The sequence below is a fragment of the Phaseolus vulgaris genome, unplaced genomic scaffold (genome assembly GCF_000499845.2).
Source record: "Phaseolus vulgaris cultivar G19833 unplaced genomic scaffold, P. vulgaris v2.0 scaffold_21, whole genome shotgun sequence".
Classification (NCBI taxonomy): domain Eukaryota; kingdom Viridiplantae; phylum Streptophyta; class Magnoliopsida; order Fabales; family Fabaceae; genus Phaseolus; species Phaseolus vulgaris.
In genome coordinates, this window is record NW_027174090.1 from 15,064 (window position 1) to 39,313 (window position 24,250).

The 24,250-nt window shown below is 50.0% G+C and overlaps 2 protein-coding genes across 2 annotated transcripts; both read left to right on the forward strand.

The window, feature by feature from the left end:
• The first annotated feature begins 8,740 nt into the window (after positions 1-8,740).
• Positions 8,741-10,339, forward strand: LOC137817216 (uncharacterized). Its single transcript, XM_068620465.1, has one exon. It carries the CDS (start codon positions 8,741-8,743, stop codon positions 10,337-10,339), a length of 1,599 nt encoding a protein of 532 aa, XP_068476566.1.
• Positions 10,340-10,717: 378 nt separating this feature from the next.
• Positions 10,718-12,691, forward strand: LOC137817217 (uncharacterized). Its single transcript, XM_068620466.1, has 3 exons — positions 10,718-11,176; positions 11,354-11,965; positions 12,212-12,691. Exons 1-3 carry the CDS (start codon positions 10,718-10,720, stop codon positions 12,689-12,691), a joined length of 1,551 nt encoding a protein of 516 aa, XP_068476567.1.
• Positions 12,692-24,250: the final 11,559 nt, after the last annotated feature.

Below are 24,250 nucleotides of genomic sequence, written 5' to 3' on the forward strand. Positions count from 1 at the left end.
AACAGATTGACCGACTGAGGCATCGCCGGGTCGAGGCGTCGCCAATAGGAGGCGTCGCCTTGCGAAGGCGTCGCTAGGTTAAGGCGTCACCAGGATAAGGCATCGCCAAGCTAAGACGTCGCAAGGAGGCTTCGGGCCTCGACGGTTCAGGACAGTAACAAAGAGAAGAGAAAGGTGGCTTCAAGGTCATAAGTTCTAGTACCAGTAGGGGGTAACCTGACTCGTGACGTATCCACGCCACTGCTGGGAGACCCTGGGATAGATACAACCCATGAGAGGGCCACGACCAGGGGAGAACCACGTGCATGGTACGAGAGAAAGGAAGATACACTCCTAGGGCAGATGACTAGAGATTGGGGCGCATGAGTTGGCACCCAGAAAGTCATCCCACACGCCAGATGCACTTCAAGGAAGGAGGACTCACACAATGGATTAACCCTAAGTTGGGTTACGGCGCTGTGAGGCCCTCCGCACAGAATAACGATCAAGTCAGAAAGGCACGTGGCAATGGACACGTGTTCATTAAAGGTTTCAGTGAAAGTTTTCCAAGGTACGCGTTAACTTAGCGTACGTATCAAATGTTTCAAGGCACATTTTTATACGCTTTCAATGCGCTTGAACGCGCTTTAAATGTGAGAGGTGTATAAAAAGGGACCTTGGGGCATTTGAAAAGGGATCCGAGTTTTAACGTAATTCTCGCAGTTTTACACAGAGCACTAACCCTAGTTGTTCTCGCTGCACACCCCCTATGAGCACAAGGCAATTAGGGCAACTCAGTTTTAGTCACTCAGCATAGTTTTTTACCACCTTCAGAGGGTGTGTCACCTTTGATGTTTCTCGCTAGCTGACTTGATCGTCGGAGTGCAAACGGCTGCGAGGGCGCCCCTTTGTTCACTTCTTTTTAGGTATCAAAGACGGAGCATAACGAAGGTGCCCTAGCTCGCAAGGACAAGCCACACACAAAGACGACCCCGGTCAACCGGCGGGAACAGTAGAATAAGTTTTGCCTAGTTTTTTAGGCGCAGCTTGCTGCCATCTATTTTGTCATCTGTTTTGTAGGAGCACACTTTAGCTTAAGATACAATTGTGTTATGTTAAAGCAAGTGTCAAAGAAGCTTAGGCCTTTCTGCTTGTTATTTTTTTTTCGGTTGGTATCTTTGAAGATGAGGTCTGTATAAGGGTTGAAACAGTGTTGAAGTGTCATTTTTAATTCATTTATTCATTGTTGATAAAAAATATAGATGTGCCTTGTGCGACTGCTCTATGGAGTCCACTAGTCACTTATTCTTCACTTGTAAGGTAGCATGGTTGGTTAGGGTTTTCTTCAGTACATCACAACTCTTCTTGACAAAACTTCCTAGGGTTCGAACAAATCGACCTTAATAAAAAAAGTAATCAAGTGTGGAAAATAGTATGGATTGCTACAATGCAGTCCTTATGGACTCATAGAAATAACGTTGTCTTCTATAATTCTAAATCGAGTGGTATTAAAGTGTTTATGATGATTCAGATTAAAATTTGGACATGGATAATAAATAAGTATCCTAAGGCTTTTTTCTCTTACTCTAATTGGTGTTTGTGTTTAACAATGTGCTGAAATCTTTTTGTTGATTTACTTGTATGAATACCTTGTTGGCCAATATAACTATGAGATTCAAATTTATCAGACTCAAAGCCTAGATGTTCATCTTTTTGTAGGTGTATACGCAACAACATCATATATGCACTAGTAGAAAATAGTCCAACCACGCCTACGAATGACATTTGATGCAAAATCGTCGCAAAAAAAAAAAAAAGTGGTCACATTTTTAAAATAATTGACTATCCAATCGCGACTGTGTGTTAGACCTCTTCGACATATACTACAAATGCTATTTTTTTTTTGTTTTAGGTTAGTTTGTTTTGTTTTGTTTGTTGTTGTTTTTAAATAATTTTATAATAAATGTGTGTGTGTATGTTTTGAACATGTTGATTTTGAGTCTGGGGGTGTTCAACCCTCAACAATTTTGATTTATTTTTACAATGAATTAGGTAATATTTATATGTATTAAACACGTTGATTTTGAGTTTGGGGATGTCCGACTCTCGACAATTTTGATTTATATTTTCTTAGTCTACTAGTTCTATGGAATGGAGTTTGATTAATACACCACGTATAAGTGATACATATGAAAAAGACATGGAAGAATACATATAGTTTGCCCAACATAATCCATCACCACTACATTAAAGAATAGAAGAAAACAATTTTATATTGCTCCGTGTATCCCTGAGTAAATCCATATGTTTTAAGTTATACTAAATTATTGAAAAAAGACAGACTAACTAATTTTTTATATAGACATCATTGACATATATGTTCAAGATCATACCACTGCATGATTTTGCTTCTTGCAGAAGAAAGCTCCTAATTATTTTAAACACATTATAGATAGGTTAGACAATTTCATTTAACATATATTATTACTTCTACATTGCATAATGTTATGTCTTCTAACATGAAACATAAGGTATTTAAAGTAAAGTTTTTCACTCACTTCAATGTGTGTCATCGATTTATTTAATAACATTTATTTTGACTTGTAGTTTTTTTATCAACAACGAATAAATTAAATTAAATGAGACACTTTAGGGGTGTCCCAATCCTTATATAGACAAACCCAGCTCATTTTGCATTAACCTAAGCATACTTAACCTTAAGGAAAAATACCAAACTACAAGTTATCATCCAAAGTAAACATAAAAGATAGCTTATAGATTATCCTATGATCCTGCCGGTTGACCAAGCGCAAGAACGATGCCTCGTCACGATCTTTCCTCACCAGCTTTAACACCATGTGCGCTTCAAGTCCACACTACAGATTTTCTCTCTGAAAACCTGAAAACACAGTATGGCGCCTCTGTGGCTGGTGGCGCTCCGACGCTCAAGTCAGCAACAGGAACACCCAAAAACTGAGGAAAAACTAGGTGCTGTAGAACCGTGCTGAAGTGTTCTCAATAAGAAAAAAGATTCGTAATGAACGTACCTCCAAATTCTGTTAAGTTTACCTTTTATACCTAGGTATTTTTTCTCTCCAGACAGTTACACTTTGGACGCGTGGCCTGCATCCAACTCTACACGCGTCATCATCTGGGCTAGGGTAACTTAAGCGTCATTTCTATGTAGCATCCAACTCTACACGTGTCATCATCTGGGTCGGGGTAACTTAAGCGTCATTTCTATGTAGCATCCAACTCTACACGTGTCATCATCTGGGCCGGAGTAACTTAAGCGTCATTTCTATGTAGCATCCCGTTAAACGGCCAAGTCTCCTGTTCAAGGTCTAACCTAGCTCGTAACACACTCTGGAACGCCACCCGACAAAGCGAGTATCGGATGCAACAAAGTACATCATCTCTGTGATATCGCTTGTCATAGGTGCCACCTTCTTCGCTCCCACGCCATGCATGTTCTAGCTAAGGAAACCTCGCCATCGACGAATGTCAACTCTGGGAATCCCGTCATCGATGAGTAAGTTGTTTCCTCCAACTCACTTAACCTCCATGCTTCATGCTGACGTAATAATCATCTTTACTGAACTTACACGCCTGAACTTACTCGCCTGAACCTCCAACAGCTTCAACTAAGTTTACTTGGAAATCCGACAAAGTGCCTTTTGTGGCGATTCCTGACCACCTGATCTTCCATTATCTAACACGGCGATGATACGAAAACCTGGCGACAACCGACTATGTACACTAAAGAACGCCACTTCCACAAACGGCGACTATGTTAACTTCTTGACCACTCATCTTTCTCTTGTCCACGTGTCCCGCCAAGCACGCCCCACGTAGTTACTAATCCTGCCTGTTGACCAGAACGCTGGAGCCTTGCCTCGTCGAATCTAGATCGACTTTGCATCGTGCTAGCTTCCGTCCTTCGCCTTGATTCACTTCAAGAACCAGCAAAAGACAGAACGGCGCCGCTGCGGCCGATCATGCTCCGACGCCCAAGTCAGCGACTGAACCACCAAAATACTAAGAGAAAACTAAGAACTTCAGGAACCGTGCAATATTCTCTCTCAGCGTACTCAAGTTCTCGCAAGCGTAAAAGAAGTATTCTAAAACGCGCGTACCTCAGAAGTTCGTTAGGATTTCTTATATACCTGTGCATTTTCTCTCTCCTGACAGTTACACATTTGGACACATGGCTCGCATCCAGCTGTACACGTGTCACCATCTGGAGCATCCTTGACTTGAGCGTGACCTCTTATTCTTCAGGCTTTCGGCTAAGTTACTTATGCAGGAAGCAACTCAACGTATAACTGCCTTGGAGCGTGATCTCTTCTGCGTGGCGAGTACAGGTGTCTCCATACGCACCTTCCCTGTGGTCTCGCCGGCCGCCATTATACTCTACTTTACTTACTTCATTGTGCATGCTCGGGCGAGCTGTTCCCCGACCTCAACCTCTAGCCAGCTAGGGAATGACCATCTGACAACTTCATCCTTTGCTTCGAAAGCCTGGAACAAGCTTTCCTGATCTTTCGGCGATGTCATCCTCTCGGCGATCTCCGATCGCGTTGTTGCCTGGGTTCGCATCTGGCGACTACAACACAAACTTGGTGACTGCCGTTTTAGGTATGCTAGAGATCAGGGTACGCCAACTTAACGACTGGCGATCACACGAGCCTCCCGACGTCCTTCCCTTCTACCAGCCAGGTGTCCCGTTCAACACGCCTATACTATTACTTGTGGCCACGTCATCAATTCCGACTACCTGGGCGGTACAGTTACTTACTGTCCACGTCATCACACCCGATGACCTGATCGGTACACAAGCCCCCCAGTCTTAAGTTGTGGCTTCTCCAGCGAAAAGACTAAGAAGTTGAAATTTCGGCGATCTACGTGGCTTTGCGTGCTAGCGCCCATACTATTTACTGATTTGACATTTCGCCAACCCCCTCTGATCAAATGACACGTGGACTTATCAACGAGTATTATTCACTGCCGTTTGCGCATCTTGCAACGTTCAAAACTCTTAAAACCTTCGCGCCACTTCACTGTTTCGTTACCTTCTTCTTGATTCATAACGTTCGAAATACCTTTGCGAATTCTTCATCTGCTTCGATCATCATCTTGCTCAACACACCCTTGATCATCAAAAGGTAACCTTTTTATCTCTCCCACTGACATTTGCTGCATTTTAATCGGTTTACATCATCCATTAACTGTCTGGAGCATACGTTGTGGGCTGTTTTTTCTTTACTTCGCTTTTTCCTGCGTTTAGGTTTTCTAGCTTTCTCTCTGCGAGCCCCCCTTGTTCGTTTTGTCTTCTTCTTTTCAGTCGAGTCATTCTGTTTATGAACTTTCATCTCTTCCCTTTTTCATCTTCTTTGCAGTTCTTCTGATGGCTAGCATCAAAATCACTCCAAACCCTCCTTCATCTCTTCAAAACCCTCCGCCGAAAACTCGCAAGGTCATCCCTTCCTCTTCCCGCAATCCACCAAGGGATCCTAGTATCCCTAAAAGCCAGGCCGAGAGATCCGCATCCTCTCGACCCAACCAACCGCAACCAACCCCACCTCAAACCAGCGCAGCTGTGAGACCCCCTCCTGATTACAAATAGTTGTACCCTTGGGGCACTTCAGCTTTGCTGGGTGAGACCTCTTCCATCAACACCGACATTGACGTCCTTCGCCTCAAGAAAGGTGATAAAGCTCATCTTTCCTTTAGCAAAGAGCATGATGACAAGGTGATCGTTCGTCCTTGTCCCCCTAGGGAGCCCATCTGCATCGACGACCAGGGGAACAATGGCGAACCCTTCTGCTTCGTCTATGCTACCATGTTGAAGAAGGTCAAGCTCCGCTTCCCCTTCACTCGCTTCGAGAGGGAGCTCTTGACCGAGCTCGACATAGCCCCCGCCTAGCTACATCCCAACAACTGGGCATTCGTCAGGGCGTACCAGATCGTTTACGCGCATCTGGGGCACCCAGCCTCCGTGGACGTGTTCCTCTTCTTGTTCGAGGCCAAGAACCCAAGTGATCGTCTATGGGTCAGCCTCAACGGGATTGCTGGGAGGTACATCCTCTCCATCTTCCAGCAATCCTATAAGGACTAGAAAGGCAAATTTGTGCGTGTTTTCCGCAACGACCAGGACCCTACCCTCCTCGACGGATTTCCCTTGTACTAGGTGAATAAGGGAAAGAAAGAGTCCAAGGACAACTTCAGGAGGGCTAGAAGTCCAGAAAAGATGGGGGAGCTTGACAAGGATCTATGCAACTTCTGGAAAGGAGTTTCCTCCTCCAACATAACCCTGGCCACCTCCTCCATCATCACCTACGAATTCCACGAAAGTCAACTGGACTTTCATATAGGTTTGTCTTCCCCTCATCTCCAAGTTTCCTTTTCCTTGAATTCGCATCACTCTATCTTTTACTAATGTTGCTTGTGCCATTCTGATATGCATGTAGTCTTGACTGGTTAACCCATGCATTAGTTCTCACTGCTTATTTTCCTGTGCATCATCAACTGCTTGAACTGGACTGGTTTGTGATCGTTGATTTCTTTATGCAGATACAATGTTGGGAAAGGAGCATATGGCGAGACTGCGCTCAATAGCCAAGCTTCATAATCTGGCGGCGGGCTCCCAAACCATTCCCAACTCTGCCGCAGAAGCCGCTGCTGCCCAAGGCAGATCTCCACATGTTGGCCCATCCCCTCCTATCGCTCTTCATGCTCCTGAGCGAAAGGAGCTGCCACCAAAAAGGGCTAAGAGGAAGACCCCCAGAGTGGTGTCAGATGAGGAGGAAGACGAAAGCATTGAAGACGGGCTAGTCTGCAAGAGAAAAAGGGCGACCGTAGCTGAGCCACCAGTAGTTGGAGGCACCAGCCCCAACTACACCGAGAACCCCCCCCAGCGCCTCCACACCCTTCGAGTCTACTAGGGATGCTCTCCCTTCAAATGCCTCAGCTGCTGGAGCTACAAAAGAATAGCTTGCAGATACGCAAGCTTCCCCTCAACCTACAGCAGAGCTCCTGCCTCACCACCACTCCACGAGGCCCCCCTCGCTATCCAAACTTGTGAGGGTGGTGGTGAGAATCAACCTTCAACGCCTCCTCCAGCTCTAGCTCTTCCAGCTCTTACCGTTGCCTTAAATCACGCAAGGGCGACAAGGTCTCTTTTCCGAAAACTTAAAATCGATAAGCATGCAAACTTAGTGAACTTGGAAACTTTGATAAACTTCGAAACCTTCTTTGTTGGGTGTCCTCGTTAAAAACCCTCCTTAGGGTAAAAAGAGTGCCCCCTTGAAAAACTGTTTTAACTGAAACTACTTTAAACTGTTCAAGTTAATCACTACTTACAATGCTTTAACTGTAATAAAACTTGAGATGGGTGGCGTTCTGTACCGTCCCATACCCGGGCGTTGACGAAGTCAAGGTCAAAGTCAGCGTTGAGGTAAAAGTCAACATAAGGCGTCACCCAGGTGGGTGACGCCAAGCGCAAGCGTCGCCAAGAGGAAGCATCGCCAAGAGGAAGCGTCGCCAAGAGGAAGCATCGCCAAGATAAGGCGTCGCCTAGCAGGGCGTCGCCAAGATAAGGCGTCGCCAAGCAGGGTGTCGCCAAGGTGGAATGACACAAAAGCGAGGTGACCACAGCGCTTCTCCCCGACACCCATGGGTAGGAAAGACCATGGAGGGGGCGACGCCGTGGGAAGGCCTCAGACCCCTGATAACCAGGGAACAGTGATAAAGAGAAGAGAAAGGTGGCTTCAAGGCCACAGAAATAGCACCAGTATAGAGCAACCTGACTCGTGAAGTGCCCCTGCCATCCAAAAATGCCCTTGGGATAAATACGACCCAGGAGAGGGGTCATGCCCGGGGGCAGCCAGGCACAGGGCACGAGAGGAAGGTAGATACGCTCTCACAATGAGTGACTAGAGGCTTGGGGGCATGAGTTGGCACCCAAAAAGTGACCCCTTGCGCAGTTGCACTCCCAGGTAGGAGGGCTCACGCGAGGAAACACCCTCAGATAGGGTAACGGTGTTGTGAGGTCCTCCACGTGTACAACAGCCAAGTCAGAATGGAAACGCCACGTTGTCAGGTACAAGGTAATTAAGGTTATTTAATACAGTTTTCCGTTTCGAGTGTTTAAGGTACTATAAATGCTCCCGAACGTTTCGAACGTCTTAAATGCGCTGAGCGTTTTTATAATTAAATGCGCTTTAAGGTGCTTTGAATGTGTGAAGAGCTTAAATAGCGCTTTGAATGTTGGGAACGGGGGTCGAACTTTTGGCAAATTTCCTAGAAACTCTCTAGTTGCTTGCTAGAGCCTTGAGGTAACGCACAAGGGACTAGGGAAAGATTTTTGCTAGAAGGAGAAATATACACTAGACACAGTTTCCTTTTTACCACCTTCAGAGTGCCCATACGCGGTGCTCCGATACGGAGGTGCATAGTTTTTGGTGTTTCTTGCTGGCTGACTTGAGCGTCAGAGTGCAAACGGCCGCTAGGGCGCCCTTTTGTCCTTCTTTGCAGGTTTCAACAGATTGCCGGAGGGAAGGTGTCCCTAGCTGACGGGCAAGGTTGCGCACAAAGACGTCCCAGGTCAATCGGACGGAACATTTGGCGCCCACCGTGGGGCTGATCTAAAACATCAGTCCCATCACAAATTTGAGGAGATTTTTCGAGTTACAGTAATGTTGGAAGAGGTTTGAGAAGACAGTGAAGAATGGCCACCACGAGACGAGGTAATGCACGCGCTATGAGTGAGGAGATGTCCATGCAGCGAGTCATGGAGATAATGCGAGGGCTGCAAGACGATATGGCAGAATCGAAGTTGGAACAGGAGCGCATGCAGGCGGATCTCGAAGCCTCGCATGCGAGGAACGAAGAGCTCCGTCTGGTGAATGAAGAGCTGCGCCAGGGTTTGAGGAACAACCCGGGGCAACGTGAACCAGATGAGATGGAACATCTCACCCCGCCGAGGGAGTTCACCACTCCCTTCTCGCATGAAATCTTAGACGCAGCGATCCCCAACACGTTTGCGGGGCCTAAGGCGATTTTCACCGGAATGGAGGATCCTGAGGCGCACCTCACTGCGTTCCACACGCAGATGGTGTTAGTAGGAGGTTCAGGCGCTGCAAGATGCAAGCTCTTCATGAGCACTTTAACTGGGATGACGATGGATTGGTTTATTAGCCTTCCTAACGGCTATATCACCTCCTTCCAGCAGTTGTCACAGCTATTCAGAGAGCAATACCTGGCGAACAGGGCCCCGCCGCCAGTTTCCCATGACATATTTAATGTGAAGCAATACCAAGGAGAGAGTTTGAAAGAATACATCAACCGCTTCGGGGCCCAAGTGGTGAAAACCGGTACCTCGGAAGAGCCCATGATTGTGTATGCCTTCAGGAAGGGCGTGAGTCCCGACCCCTTTTGCGAGTCTATTATACGCAATCGCCCAAGGACTTTCGCTGAAATACGACGTCGCGCGGTGGAGCATATCGCTTCCGAGGGAGAGGTGTGTGAAAAACGCACCAGCGTCGTGCCCTCACGCCCAAGGGTACAGACGCGGAGTCAGCCCGTCAGGGAAAATGAGACCACGACGGGAAGAAAAAAACCAGAGGGGAGACGCCCCTACGAGACCAGAAAACCCCAGCCCCGGCCCCGGGGCCCAGCAGGAGGCGATCGTCCTGTCAGGGAGAGGGCCAGACCGGCGAGGTACAACTTCGCGGTGGAGTTGAAGGACCTGATAGCCGTGCCTAATATAGCTGAGAGGTTGAGGCGACCGGCGAAGACTGACAAGGTATTGGGGCCACGAAAAGACTCTTGGTGTGAGTTCCACGAAGCTTTTGGTCATCACATCGACAACTGCCTGTCGTTGGGGTATCAGCTAGACGAGCTTGTGAGAAGCGGTTTGCTGAAGGATTATGTTGCAGAACCCGCCGAGACACCCACCCTGCCGGCGCCCACAGAAGAACAGGCGCACGAGATGCCCGTGCTCGGCGAGGTCCATACCATCGCCGGAGGCTTCTCTGGTGGCAGACACACCGCCTCCCAGCGGAAGAAATACGCGAGGGGGGTCAACTCAATTGAAGAGAGAATCTCGGGTGAGCCATGGGAGTCGGACCTCGTGTTCACGAGAGGGGACCTCCGAGATGTTGTACCCCACGACAACGACCCCGTAGTCATTTCAGTCGTCACAGCGGGCCGTAAGGTACACAGGGTCCTTGTCGACCAAGGGAGCTCCGCGGACGTCATGTTTTTGTCGACGTTCAACAAGCTGCGTTTGTCCCCTGACCTTCTGAGGCCCTACACAGGCTGCCTATATGGGTTCGCAGACAACCAAGTGGAAGTCTGAGGCTACTTGGAGCTGAGGACGACATTCACAGATGGAGAAGCCTCGCGCACCGAAAGCATACGATACTTGGTCGTAAACGCCAATTCCACCTACAACATCTTGTTGGGGAGACCGGCGCTGAATAGGCTCAACGCGGTATCCTCCACGCGTCATATGAAGATGAAGCTGCCAGACCTCAGCGGCAAGGTAATAGTTATCAAGTCGGACTAGGAGGAAGCGCGGAAGTGTTATGAAAACAGCCTAAAATAGAGGAAAAGTGTGTTCATGGTGTTTGAGCGTCCGCCAAGTGTCGACGTGACAATGATAGAGGCGACGCCCTCCGGGTCAACGCCTGTTGAGGCCACGCCCGTGGGGGCGACGCCCGAAGCTGACACACTCATGGGAGAGGGTCCCGACCGCACGGCGCCAGCGGAAAAGGCGACGCCCATTCAGGATAACAGCAGGGACCAACAAGCGACTAACGTGGTGGATAGGAACATTAGCGGCAAGACGTTTAAACTAGGGCGTCTGCTGAGTCAAGAAGAGCAGGAGGCGGTGGCAGAGGTGATCTCACGCCATTTGGACGCCTTCGCGTGGTCTGCCTCGGACATGCCCGGCATCGACCCTGATTTCTTATGTCATCACCTCAGCATGGACGCCACGGTTCGCCCCGTGCGCCAAAGGAGGAGAAAATTCAATGAAGAGAGGCAGCTGGTGGTACGCGAAGAAACGAAGAAGCTGCTGAGGGCTGGCCACATCAGGGAAATCCAATACCCCGAATGGCTAGCCAACGTCGTCCTGGTAAAGAAGGCGAATGGGAAGTGGAGGATGTGCGTGGACTTCACTGACCTAAACAAGGTGTGCCCGAAGGACTCGTACCCACTGCCCAGCATTGACGCGTCGGTAGATAGCGCCTTCGGCTGCAAGGTGCTAAGTTTCCTGGATGCGTTCTCGGGGTACAACCAGATTAAAATGCACCCGAGAGATGAAAGCAAAACCGCATTCATGACGGAAACTAGCAGTTACTGTTACAAGGTGATGCCTTTCGGCTTGAAGAATGCGGGTGCCACCTACCAAAGGCTGATGGACAAGGTTCTAGCACCCATGTTAGGAAGAAATGTATACGCCTACGTGGATGATATGGTAGTGGCGTCGAGGGATAAGGCACAGCATGTGGCGGACCTGGAGGAATTATTCGTCACTATATCCAAGTACCACCTCAAACTAAACCCCGAGAAGTATGTCTTCGGGGTAGAGGCTGGGAGGTTCCTAGGTTTCATGCTCACGGAGAGGGGAATAGAAGCGAATCCCGACAAGTGCATAGCAATCATCGCCATGCGTAGCCCGACGTCAGTAAAAGAAGTACAACAGCTGACGGGGTGGATGGCGGCGCTCTCGAGGTTTGTTTCTGCCGGAGGAGAGAAGGGGCACCCATATTTCCAGTGCCTTAAGAGGAACAGTCGTTTCGCATGGACGGACGAATGCGAAACGGCTTTCATCAAGCTAAAAGAATACCTGGCGGCACCACCGATCCTCTGCAAACCGGTAGAAGGCGTGCCCCTCCGGCTGTACTTCACGGTGACGGAACGAGCTATCAGCTCTGTGTTAGTCCAAGAGCAGGACCAGATTCAAAGGCCTATCTACTTCGTAAGCAAGGCCCTACAAGGCGTGGAGACGAGGTACCAGGCGTTGGAGAAGGCAGCGCTGGCGGTGGTGTTTTCCGCCAGGAGGCTTCGTCATTACTTCCACAGCTTCACGGTGGTAGTGATGACGAACCTCCCTATACAGAAGGTACCGCAGAAGCCCGATGTAGCTGGAAGGATGGTGCGCTGGGCGGTGGAGCTTTCAGAATTCGACATCTAGTATGAGCCCAGAGGGTCCGTCAAAGGGCAGGTATACGCAAATTTCGTGGCAGAACTCTCGCCCGGAGGCGAACAGGAGGTGGAGGCAGGCTCACAGTGGTCGCTCTCAGTGGATGGCTCTTCCAACCAGCAAGGAAGTGGTGCGGGAATAGTCTTGGAAGGACCAGACGGTGTACTGATCGAGCAGGCCCTGCGCTTCGCTTTCAAAGGTAGTAATAATCAGGCTGAGTACGAAGCCCTGATTGCAGGAATGCTTTTAGCCAAAGAAATGGGCGTGCGGAACCTATTAGTGAAGAGTGACTCTCAACTGGTTACGGGGCAAGTGTTGGGTGAGTTCCAGGCGAAAGACCCACAGATGGCGGCATATTTAAGGTACGTCGAATCGCTAAAGGGAGCCTTTAGTGCTCTTGAGCTGGTGCATGTCCCAAGGGAGCAGAATGCCAGAGCTGACCTGCTCGCCAAGCTGGCCAGCTCAGGCAAGGGGGCCAGGCAGAGGACTGTAATCCAATAAACGCTTAAGGCTCCGAGGAAATTCATAGAGGATAACAGGGTGGATGTCCTCCATATAAGCACCGCGAGAGGAAGGCCAAGGAGTCATCGTTCCTTGACTCAGGATACGTTGAAGGCGCCTCACATTAGCGTATACACGGACACGCCCGAAGGAGGGAGGCAAGCGCAGATACATGTTTTAGCCGAAGGAGACACCTGGATGACGCCATACAGGCGGTACCTAGCGGATGGGGTTCTCCCAGTGGAGTCTGAAGAAGGTAAGAAGGTTAAGAGAAATGCTGCAAGGTACACCCTGGTAGACAGAGTGTGATGGAGATCAAGCTCAAGAGGACATGGAGGCCAATCAACAAGATCAAGAAGAGGTGGAGGCACAAATGGAGGACGCCCATGGAGGTCAAAGTCCACCTCAAAGGATTACAAGAAGCATGTTCAAAGCTTTGGGAGCTAGAGGACATTTATTTTCTCTTTTTGTAATTTCTTTAGTTGAAGGTGCTTAGAGGGAAACATTAGAAACCTCTTTTATTTTAGCATCTTTTAGGCTTTAGTTAGGAGCTTTAGGAGGGGGGGTGTATTAGTAGATAGGTGTAGGTGTAGTTTTTGGGAGGTGTCATAGTAGAAAAAGGTCACACCTCCCATGTGACTTGTTTTTGGTGGGAATTTCAAATGAGTTTATTTGAAATTTCCCACCTATTTTTCAGCACCTTAGGCTATAAATAGAGGTGCTTCCTTTGTAAAATTCATATTGGAATTTGATCCTGCCTGTTGACCAGAACATTGGAACCTGCCTCGTCAAAGGATCGACGTGCGCACCGCTTCAAACCTCCGTCCTTCTTCAAGATCCACCTCAAGAACCTGCAAAAGAACAGAGCGGCGCTGCTGCGGCCGATCGCACTCCAACGCCCAAGTCAGTGACCGAACCACCAAATGCTAAGAGCAAGAACACTCTAGAACTCTCAAGGAACCGTGCAATGTTCTCTCTCACAGTATGCTCAAGAACTCGCAAGCATAAAGAGTATAATCTGAACGTGCGTACCTCAGAAAGTTCGTTGAGAACTCTTATATACCTGGTCACTTTCTCTCTCCTGGCAGTTACAGACCTGGACACGTGGCTCGCATCCAGTCGTACACGTGCCATCATCTGGAGCCTCCTTGACTTGGGCGCTGCTTCTGACTCTCTTTTTGGCTAAGTTATTTATGCATGGTACTGCCTAGTGCATAGCTAACTTGGGAGCACGATCTCTACTGGAATTGGCGAGTGAGGGTGCTCTCGTACACCTTCCCTGTGGTCTCGCCGGCCGCCTTCATAATCTGCACCACCTTCATCTTCGGCGATGTGCTTGCTCTGGCGATCTCCAATCGCTTGGTCGCCTGAGTTTACATCTGGCGACTTCACCTTCAACTGGGCGATCGCCGGTCCTGGTATGCTGGAGACCGGAACACGCCAACTTAATAACTGGCGACTACACGAACCCCCCCCCCCCCCGACTTCCTTCACTTCTGCGAATCTGGCGCCTTGTCAACACGCCTACACTGTAGCTTGGTGCCACGTCATCACTTCCGACTACCAGGACGGTACACAAGCCCCCCAGTCTTAAGCGAAGACTTGTCCAGCGAAAAGACTGAAAGAGTCACGTCAACACCGACCTACGTGGCACTGACGCAGAATTCCAAGCGGTTGTACTTTCTGCTTCTCTGACGCTCCACCAAACCCCTCACCCATCGCTCGACACGTGGCTTCATCAACGGTTACCTTCAGTTACCGTTTGCGCTTCCCAAACCCATTTCGAAAAACCCTTTTAAACCCATTTTCACTCCACTGTTCCATCACTTTTCTTCGTATTCGCAAACGCTCTAACTTCCTTCTGCAAAAAAGCTCTCAGCGTTCTCCAATATTCTGAATCACCAGCATCCTTCATCGTCTTCCTGATCATCAAAAGGTACCTCCTTTCCTTCTTCTGCTGGTTTTTCTTGCATTTTAACCGATTCGCATCATCCTGTAACTGTCTGGTGCATACGTTGTGGGTTGTTTTTGCGATTTCTCCTTCTTCGTAACTTAGGGCTCTGTCAACGTCACAACGAACCTACGTTCGTTCGTTTTTCACCTTTCTTCCATGATCGATTCAGCCTCTGTGACCCCTGATCATTTTTCCTTTTCTTCTTCCTTTGCAGCTGCAACAATGACTCGCTCAAAGATCACCCCAAATCCTCCTCCTTCATCACGAAACCCCTCTTCACAAGCACACGACCCACCGCGAGTACGTGGCGCTTCGTCTTCTCAGGCTGAGAGGCCTGCACCTTCCCGCCCCAACCTGGCCCAGGCTACTCCGCCTGTCACCGGAGGAGCCTCCGTCCCCCCACCAGACTTCAAAAAACTATACCCCTGGGCCAACTCGACCCTGTTGGGGGAAACATCTTCTGTGAACACTACGGGGGCAGTTCTGCGACTGACGAAGGGGGATGAGCCTCACCAATCATTCCACAAGGAGCACGATGAGAAGATGACAGTGCTACCTTGCCGCCCTGGCCTGCCAGTTTGTGCTGACGACAAGGCAAACACCGGTGGAGCCTTCTGTTTCGTCTACACAACCCTATTCAAGAAGGTGAAACTCAGGTTTCCCTTCACCCGCTTTGAGAGGGAGCTTCTCACTGAGCTCAACATCGCCGCCGCCCAGCTTCATCCCAACAGCTGGGCGTTCGTGCGAGCGTTCCAAGTGATGTGCGACCATCTGGGGTTGCCAGCATCTGTAGATGTATTTTTATTTCTCTTCGAAGCCAAGCACCCAGGAGACCGCCTGTGGGTAAGCTTGAATGGGATTGCTGGGAGATCAATCCTTTCCATCTTCCAGCAATCCTATAAAGACTGGAAGGGCATATTTGTCCAGATACGCCCCAACGAGAAAGACGCGTCGCTGCTCAACGGTTTCCCCTTGTATTGGGTAAACAAGGGGAACAAAGAGTCCAAAAGCTGCTTCAGGAGACCCAGAAGTCCTGATAGCATGGGCACTTTGGACAGAGATCTCTGTTTTTTCTGGAAGAGTGTGGCAGACGCCAACATCACCTTCCTCACCACCACACTTATCTGCTTCGAGTTCTTCGAGGACCAACTCGAAATTCGAATAGGTTCGAATGCTTAAGCTCTTGTTTTAATACTTACTTCTGTTAACTGTTTCTGGGCGTCTTGTGCGTTGTGCGCAAGACTTTGGTTTTATTTTTCTGCACCCTTTATCTGTTTTGCTGCGTATTGCCTTATGCATTCATTTTCCCTCTGAACTAACCCTTGCATTTTTGCTCTATGCAGATAACATGTTGGGCCAGGGCAAGCTTGCTGAATTAAGGGCGCTCGCCCGAATCCACGGGTTCCCAAACAGTGCCAAATTCTGTGGTGGAGATCGCCGCCGCACAGGGCCGATCGCCACCCAAGGGCCCAGCTCCTTCCGATGTCTAACCCGCCGCTCAACGCAAGAAACTTGTCCTCAAAAGACCCAAGAGGAAAACTCCCCAGGTAGTCCACGAGGAGGAGGAGGAAGACGACGAGGCCACTGAAGATGGCCTTGTTACGAAGAGGAAGAGGGTGACACCTTCTTCACCATCTGCACCACCCCCTCTTCCAGCATCAACACCGCCATCCACGCCTGCCCCTCCTCCATCATTGCCACCTCCATCAGCTCCTGCTTCACCAGTCCAAGCCATTCCATTGGCATCCGCGCCACCTGCGGTTGAGGCCCCCGGGCCAAACTTCATGGAGGACCCCCCGAGTGCCTCCACACCTTGTGCAATAGTTGGAGGGGGTCCTCCTTCAAATGCCTCAGCCGCAGACGTTGCTCCAAACGGGGATGAGGTTGCCCATGCCTCTCCAATTCTGATTACCGAATCCCCGACGTCGCCACCACGCCCAGAAGCGCCTACTGAAGAACCAACTAAAGAAGGTGGCGACGAAAACCAACAACAGGCCCACCCAGCGCCTCTACAAGCAGCAAACCTCCCTCTTGAGGTCACGAGGATGTGGGAGCCTTTATCTGCCAAGTTGAAGACGATAGCAGAAGACATCCCCGCCATCATAACTAGAGCTGTGGAGAGCTCCACCAGGAAGCTCCAGGACGACCTCTTCAACCTTAGAACTGAGAACAGCACCATGAGGGTTGAGGTGGAGAAGTTGTCCTTCAATCTGACACTCGCGGAGATTGAACACTCCCGAGTAGAAGATGCGATGAGCACCGAGCTCCGGTTGGCGTGCAAGGAGGCCACCGATCTTCGCCACAAGGTGCAGCTTCTGGCTCAAGAGAAGATTGAGCTGGAAAGCAAGATTGTGCCTTATCGCGTTAAGGTGGCTGACCTAGAAGCCTTGATAAAAACTGACGCCGCCAAGGTGAAGAAATTGGAGCAGAGGTCCGCTGATCGGGAGATCTTCCTGGGAAAGGTGGAAAAGGCGAGGGACGACGCCATGGCTGAGCTTGCCGAGGCCAACAAAGAGAAGGGGAAGATCACTGCTGAATTGGGCCATGTGCAAGCAGAATCCAAGAAGGTTGTTGAAGACCTTCTCCAGGCTCAAGAGATCAACAAAAAACTCAAGAAGCAAGTCGAAGAGCTGGAGCAGCAGAATAAGGGGCTGAAGGAACAAACTGAAGAACTCCAGAAACAGATTGAAGAACTTAATCTGAGTTCTGCCCAAATTCTGGCTGCTGGATTCGCGACTGCACGGGAACAGTATGCATGCTTGTTCCCCGATCTGGATCTCAGCATGGTGTCCCTAAACAACGAGGTGGTGGATGGGACGGTGGTTCCCGTCGAAGACTGGTCAATTTCCCCTCATCCACCACCCTTATGCTTTTTCTTTGTATTTTGTAATGAACTTTCTTCTTTTTCTGTTTACGTACCCCGAACTGATATTTACTTAATGAAATTGCCTTTGTATTTCCTCTTGTAACTTCCTTGGCTGCTTTAACTTCCCTTGCGCAATTTACTTCAGAGAAATAACTTAGTAATTTCGTAGGCACGATCTTGTACTTAACTGTTTCGAACCATTTCAACTTCAAACAATAATCACTTTAACAACTCGTAACTTAAGGCAATTAACCTTAGCGTAAGATTACTCTTCAAGCAACGAACTTCAACTCAACTACCGGCTTAAAGCACTGCTTCACCCGATCTGCTTCATTAAAATGGGTCTTTAACTTTCCCGGCACTGTTTGAACTTTTCCTGGTCGCCAAAGACTCTTGGCGATATCAGCTTCTTTCTGGCTTCATGCCTTGGCCATTATGCTTTTATCTGGGGGTAGAGGCGCCTTTCGGATCCTTCTCTACCTTCCTGAACTTCAGAACAAAAGACCGGGTGGCTAGGCGTTCTCTTCGAACCTACCCTAGCCACCTTCCAAACTTCGTCCACCCTTAACACCATACCTGAACTCGTTCAAGACGAGAAGGATTTTACCTTGCCTGAACTTGCTCATAGGCGAGAAGGTCTTTTACTTGCCTGAACTCGCTCATAGGCGAGAAGGTCTTTTACTTGCCTCTACATTGCCCCCGGGGGTTATTCTGAACGGCCCCGTCCACTTGGGCGACAGTTTATTCTCCATCTCGTACTGGTGGGCTTTCCTCATCACCAGGTCGCCTTCTCTAAACTATCTTGGCATCACCTTCGAGTTGTATCTTCATTCAATCCTTCTCTTCACCGCTTCAGCCTTCAATCTCGCCTCTTCCCTGACCTCATCCAGTAGATCCAGGTTCAGCCTTCTCTCTTCATTCGAGTCTTCCTCTACAAAATTCTGGAATCTCGGCGAGCTCTCCTGGATCTCTACTGGAATCATTGCATCACACCCATAGACTAAGCTGAACGGGGTCTCATGGGTTCCTGACTGCTCGGTGGTGTGGTACGCCCAGACTATACGGGGTACCTCCTCAGCCCAGCTTCCTTTGGCTTTCTCTAGCCTTCTCTTCAAACCTCTCAGCAACACCCGATTAGCTGACTCCACCTGGCCATTTGTCTGAGGGTGCTCGACGGATGCAAACACTTGTTGAATTCCCACCCCCTCGCAAAGCTTCTTCAACAGGTGGCTTGCAAACTGAGTCCCATTGTCCGACACCAGGCGCTTAGGTACACCGAACTGGCACACAATATTCTTCCACACGAAACCTTCGATCTTGTGTGCGGTGATCTGGGCCACTGGCTCTGCTTCGATCCACTTGGTGAAATACTCAATCGCCACCACCAAGTACTTCATCTGCCTGATCGCCAGCGGGAATGGTCCCAGGATGTCGATTCCCCAAGTATGAAACGGCCAAGGGCTGTAGATCGACTTCAACTCCTCGGGAGGCGCCTTGTGCCAATCGGCGTGTTGTTGGCATTGTTTGCAACATTGGGCATACTTCTTGCAGTCTTCTCTCATCGATGGCCAGTAGTACCCTGCACGGAGAGTCCTTGCGGCCAGAGCTCGACCCCCGACGTGGCTTCCGCATATACCTTCGTGGAGCTCTGCCATGATTCTCGTGCACTTCTCGCCATGTACGCACTCCAGGAGTGGGTGAGTGAACCCAAACCTGTACAGATCGCCATCAATCAATGTGTACTTGCTAGAATTTTTCTTTACCTTCCTAGCCTCTGTCGGATCCAGTGGGAGAAGGCCATCTGCCAGGCATCGCTTGTATTGTGTTATCCAGGTGTCTGGTTCATGGATAGCGCAGACCTGCGTCACGTTCACCTTCTCTCCTCGACATGCTCTAATTCTCGGCGATCTCAAAGTTTCTTGCGTCAGGGACTTATGACTTCTTGCTGCTTTCTCCGTCGACTTGCTTATCTGAAGGACCAGGTGATCTGCTACAAATGCTCTCGATGTCTTCAGAGTTTCTTGAATCATCGTCCTCTGCCTACCCCCCTTGCCTGAACTGGCGAGCTTAGCTAGCAAGTCAGCTCGGGCATTCTGCTCTCTGGGCACATGCACTACTTCAAAGGAGGCAAAGGAACTCTTCAATTCCTGCACATACTCCAAATAGGCCGCCATTTGTGGATCTTTAGCCTGGAACTCGCGTGTTACTTGCCCTGTGACTAGCAGCGAGTCACTCTTAGCCATTAGCACCCTGGCTCCCATCTCTTTGGCCAGCAAAATCCCGGCGATCAGTGCCTCATATTCTGCTTGATTATTACTGGCTTTGAAGGAAAATCTCAAAGATTGTTCGATCAGCACGCCGTTGGGTCCTTCCAAAATGACTCCAGTACCGCTACCCTGCTGGTTCGACGATCCATCCACCGAGAGTACCCAACGGAAGTCGTCCCCTTCAACTCGTGTCACCTCAGACGAGAGCTCGACCACGAAATCCGCAAAGATTTGCCCCTTGATCGGGCCTCGGGGCTCATATTTAATATCAAACTCTGACAATTCTACTGCCCACTTCACCATCCTTCCTGCAACGTCAGGCTTCTTCAAGACCTTCTGGATGGGCAGGTCAGTCATCACCAGTATGGTGAAACTATGGAAATAGTGGCGCAACCTCCTCGCCGAAAATACCACAGCCAGCGCAGCCTTTTCCAAGGCCTGATATCTCATTTCGGGGCCCTGCAACACCTTACTAACAAAATAAATAGGCTTCTGAGCCTAATCCTGATCCTGGGCGAGCACCGCACTCACCGCCCTCTCAGTTACAGCAAAATACAACCTGAGAGGGGTTCCCACCAGCGGTTTGCACAAGACCGGCGGGCTCGCCAGGTATTCCTTCAGCTTGACGAAGGCTTCCTCGCACTCCTTCGTCCAAGCAAACTTGTTATTGCGCCTTAAGCACTGAAAATAGGGATGGCCCTTTTCTCCGCTAGCTGACACAAAGCGAGACAGGGATGCCATCCGACCTGTTAGCTGTTGAACTTCCTTCACCGTAGCTGGGCTCCTCATCGCCAAGATGGCGGCACACTTATCAGGGTTGGCCTCTATGCCTCTTTCAGTCAGGAGGAAACCCAAAAACTTTCCAGCCTCCACGCCGAAAATGCATTTCTCTGGATTAAGCTTTAATCTGAACCTGGCGATCGTCGTGAACAATTCCTCCAAGTCGGCAACGTGTTTGCTTTTTTCCGACGAGGTCACGACCATGTCATCGACGTACGCTTGCACGTTCCTTCCCAGCATCGGTGCAAGTACTCGATCCATCAGCCTCTGGTACGTGGCCCCCGCGTTCTTCAGCCCAAACGGCATCACCTTATAGCAATAGCACGATCTCTCCGTCATGAAGGCTGTCTTTTCTTCATCCATGGGATGCATCTTGATCTGATTATACCCCGAAAAGGCATCCAGGAAGCTCAACAACTTACACCCTGCAGCACTATCTACCAGGGCGTCTATGCTTGGTAAAGGATATGAATCCTTTGGGCAAGCCTTGTTCAGGTCAGTGAAATCGACGCACATGCGCCATTTCCCGTTACTCTTCTTCACCAGCACGTCATTTGCTAGCCATTCAGGGTACTGGACTTCCCTGATGTGGCCTGCAGCGAGGAGTTTCTGTGTTTCGTCCCTGATCGCCTGCCTCTTCTCTTCGTTGAACTTTCTTCTTCTTTGTCGCACTGGTCTTACCAAGTTGTCCATCGCCAGATGATGGCACAAGAAGTCGGGATCGATCCCGGGCATGTCCGAAGCGGACCATGCAAACGCGTCCAGATGCCGCTCAATCACCTTGGTGATCTGGTCCTGGAGCTCAACCTCCAGGGATCTTCCCAGCTTGAAGATCTTTCCCCCGATTTCTCTCTCGAGCCACTGCTCGACGGGTTTTGGTCTGGTTTCTCTGGCGATCACCGCCCTGGCGATTCCCAGCTCTCTCGCTTCCTCAGGGCGATTCCTTGCCTCTTCCTCCTCCAGACCAGCGTTCCCCTCCCCCAGCTCAGCGTCCACCATCTCCACGTCCCTTCCGGCGATCTCTTCTGTTACCGTCGATCTGGGCTTCACACCAGGAGGCGGGGTGGTTGTTACGTAACTCACCGATCTCTTGTTTTTCAGGCTATTCTCATAGCACTTCTTCGCTTCCTTCTGATCGGACTTGATGGTGATAACCACCCCCTCCATGGACGGCAACTTCACCTTCATGTGCCGGGTCGACGGTATGGCACCTATCCTGTTGAGCGTGGGTCTTCCCAACAGGATGTTGTATGCTGAAGGAGCGTTTACAACGAGATATTTAATTTTTCCCGTTCTTGAACCCGCCACATCTGTAAACGTTGTCCTTAATTCTATGTACCCCCTGACCTCCACCTAGTCACCAGCGAAACCATACAAACACCCTCCATAGGGCCTCAGCTGGTCAAGGGGCAGCTCCAACTGCGTGAAAGTCGGCCAGAAAATCACATCTGCCGAGCTTCCTTGGTCCACTAGCACCCTGTGGACCTTTCTTCCTGCTGTTATCAGCGAAATTACTATGGGATCGTTGTCATGAGGCACAACATCCCGGAGATCTTGCTTGGTGAATGTAATATCCACTTCCGGCGAGTGGTCTTCAAACATATCCACCGTCATCACAGACCTTGCATACTTCTTCCTCTGTGATGCGGTGCATCCACCTCCTGAGAAACCCCCTGCAATGGTGTGGATTTCTCTGTGCGTAGGCATCTCGTGCTGCTGAGCCTCAGCACCTGCTGGTTGGGAGCTCGACGCGCCCCTCGTCCTTCTGTCCAGCAAATAATCATTTAGGAACCCGCTCTTAACCAGATCGTCGAGCTGGTATCCTAATGCTAAGCACGAGTCCACTGTATGGCCAAAGCCCTGGTGAAACTCACACCAGGCGTCTGGCTTTGGTCCCAGCACCTTGTCGCCCACCTTTTCTGGCGCCTTCAACCTAGCGGATATGTTGGGAATGGCGATCAGATCCGCCAATCCCATGACAAACTTGTGCTTAGGCGGGCGATTGTATTCCCGACGTGCTGGTTGCTGGCGTCCTTGGCCCTTGCCCTTGTTCTTCCTTGGATCATAAGGATGGCGAGTCCTCTGATCCCTCCTGGCCGCCGCTGTCTCCAGCACCCTCTGTGGCTGGATCCTGGTCTGGGCGCGTGGCCTAGTAGGGGCCACGCTTCCTCTCTTCTCGGCGAGTTCGCTCTCGTCGGCGATGTGGGCCACCGCAAGTCACCTGACCTCAGCAAACGTGGCGGGGTGTGCCCTGATCAACGCCTCGCATAATGGTCCCGGCAGCACGCCTTTCTTAAATGCATAGACCAGCATTTCTTCATCCTTGGCCGGCGATCTGACCATCTGCGCCCCAAAGCGATTTAGGTAGTCTCTGAGGGACTCTCCCTGGTACTGCCTTATATCAAATAGGTCGTAAGACACCCTGGGCGGTGCCTTATTCACGATGTACTGCTCGACGAAAATCTTCGAGAACTGTTGGAAACTGGTTATGTGACCGTTAGGCAGGCTCACAAACCATTCCAACGTCGTTCCCTGGAGCGTGCTCACAAACATCTTGCAATACACGGCGTCTGATCCCCCTGACAGCATCATCTGCGTATGGAACATGGTGAGATGAGCTTCAGGATCCTCCACGCCAGTGAAAACAGCCTTAACCGGAACCACACTCGCAGGAATAGGCATGTCAGTAATCGCCTGATCGAAAGGCATAGGAAAGACACGAGGTGGCGACGACGGCGCGACCTCTTCAGCAACAGAACGCCCTTGCTGCTCCTGAAGAGCTTGACGCAGCTCCTCCGTCACCTTGCTAAGCTCATCATTCCTGGCCCGAGAGGCGGCCAGGTCCTCGTGCATTCTCGCCTGTTCTATGCGCGAGGCTTCCACAGTTGCCTGCAACGAGCGCATAATCTCTACCATCTGCGCCATGGTCATGGCGGCGGCGCCTTCAGCAGCGACGGGCGCAACTGGACTTGAACGATTGCTTCTCATTTTTCTCATGAAACTTGGCGAATCACAGAATGCAGCGAACAACACTTACTTCAGCTACGATCGATTCAGCGATCAATCGGAAAAAACTGCGCGAAACTCTGCAAGAAACTCAAGAACACCGCGAACCTCCAAAGAAACCTGCAACTCCACCAGAAACCACCGCTTCTCCCACGGATAACCAAACGAGCGAAAGAACTCAAACTCCACCGAACAAATCGCGCGTAAACAGCAGAAAACCTCACTTCACCGAACAAAATTCCAAACGAACGGTGGAAAATGCGAAATCACTGAACAAATCTTAAGCGAACAGCGAACTACGGTTGCACCAGCACACAACCACACAGAAAATCACGAAAACCTCCAAGAACTCACTCTGTGGATGGGAACAGGTTTTACACGGCCCCACGGTGGGTGCCTGATGATCCTGCTTGTTGACCAGAACGTTGGAACCTGCCTCGTCAAAGGATCGACGTGCGCACCGCTTCAAACCTCCGTCCTTCTTCAAGATCCACCTCAAGAACCTGCAAAAGAACAGAGCGGCGCCGCTGCGGCCGATCGCACTCCAACGCCCAAGTCAGTGACCGAACCACCAAATACTAAGAGCAAGAACACTCTAGAACTCTCAAGGAACCGTGCAATGTTCTCTCTCACAGTATGCTCAAGAACTCGCAAGCGTAAAGAGTATAATCTGAACGTGCGTACCT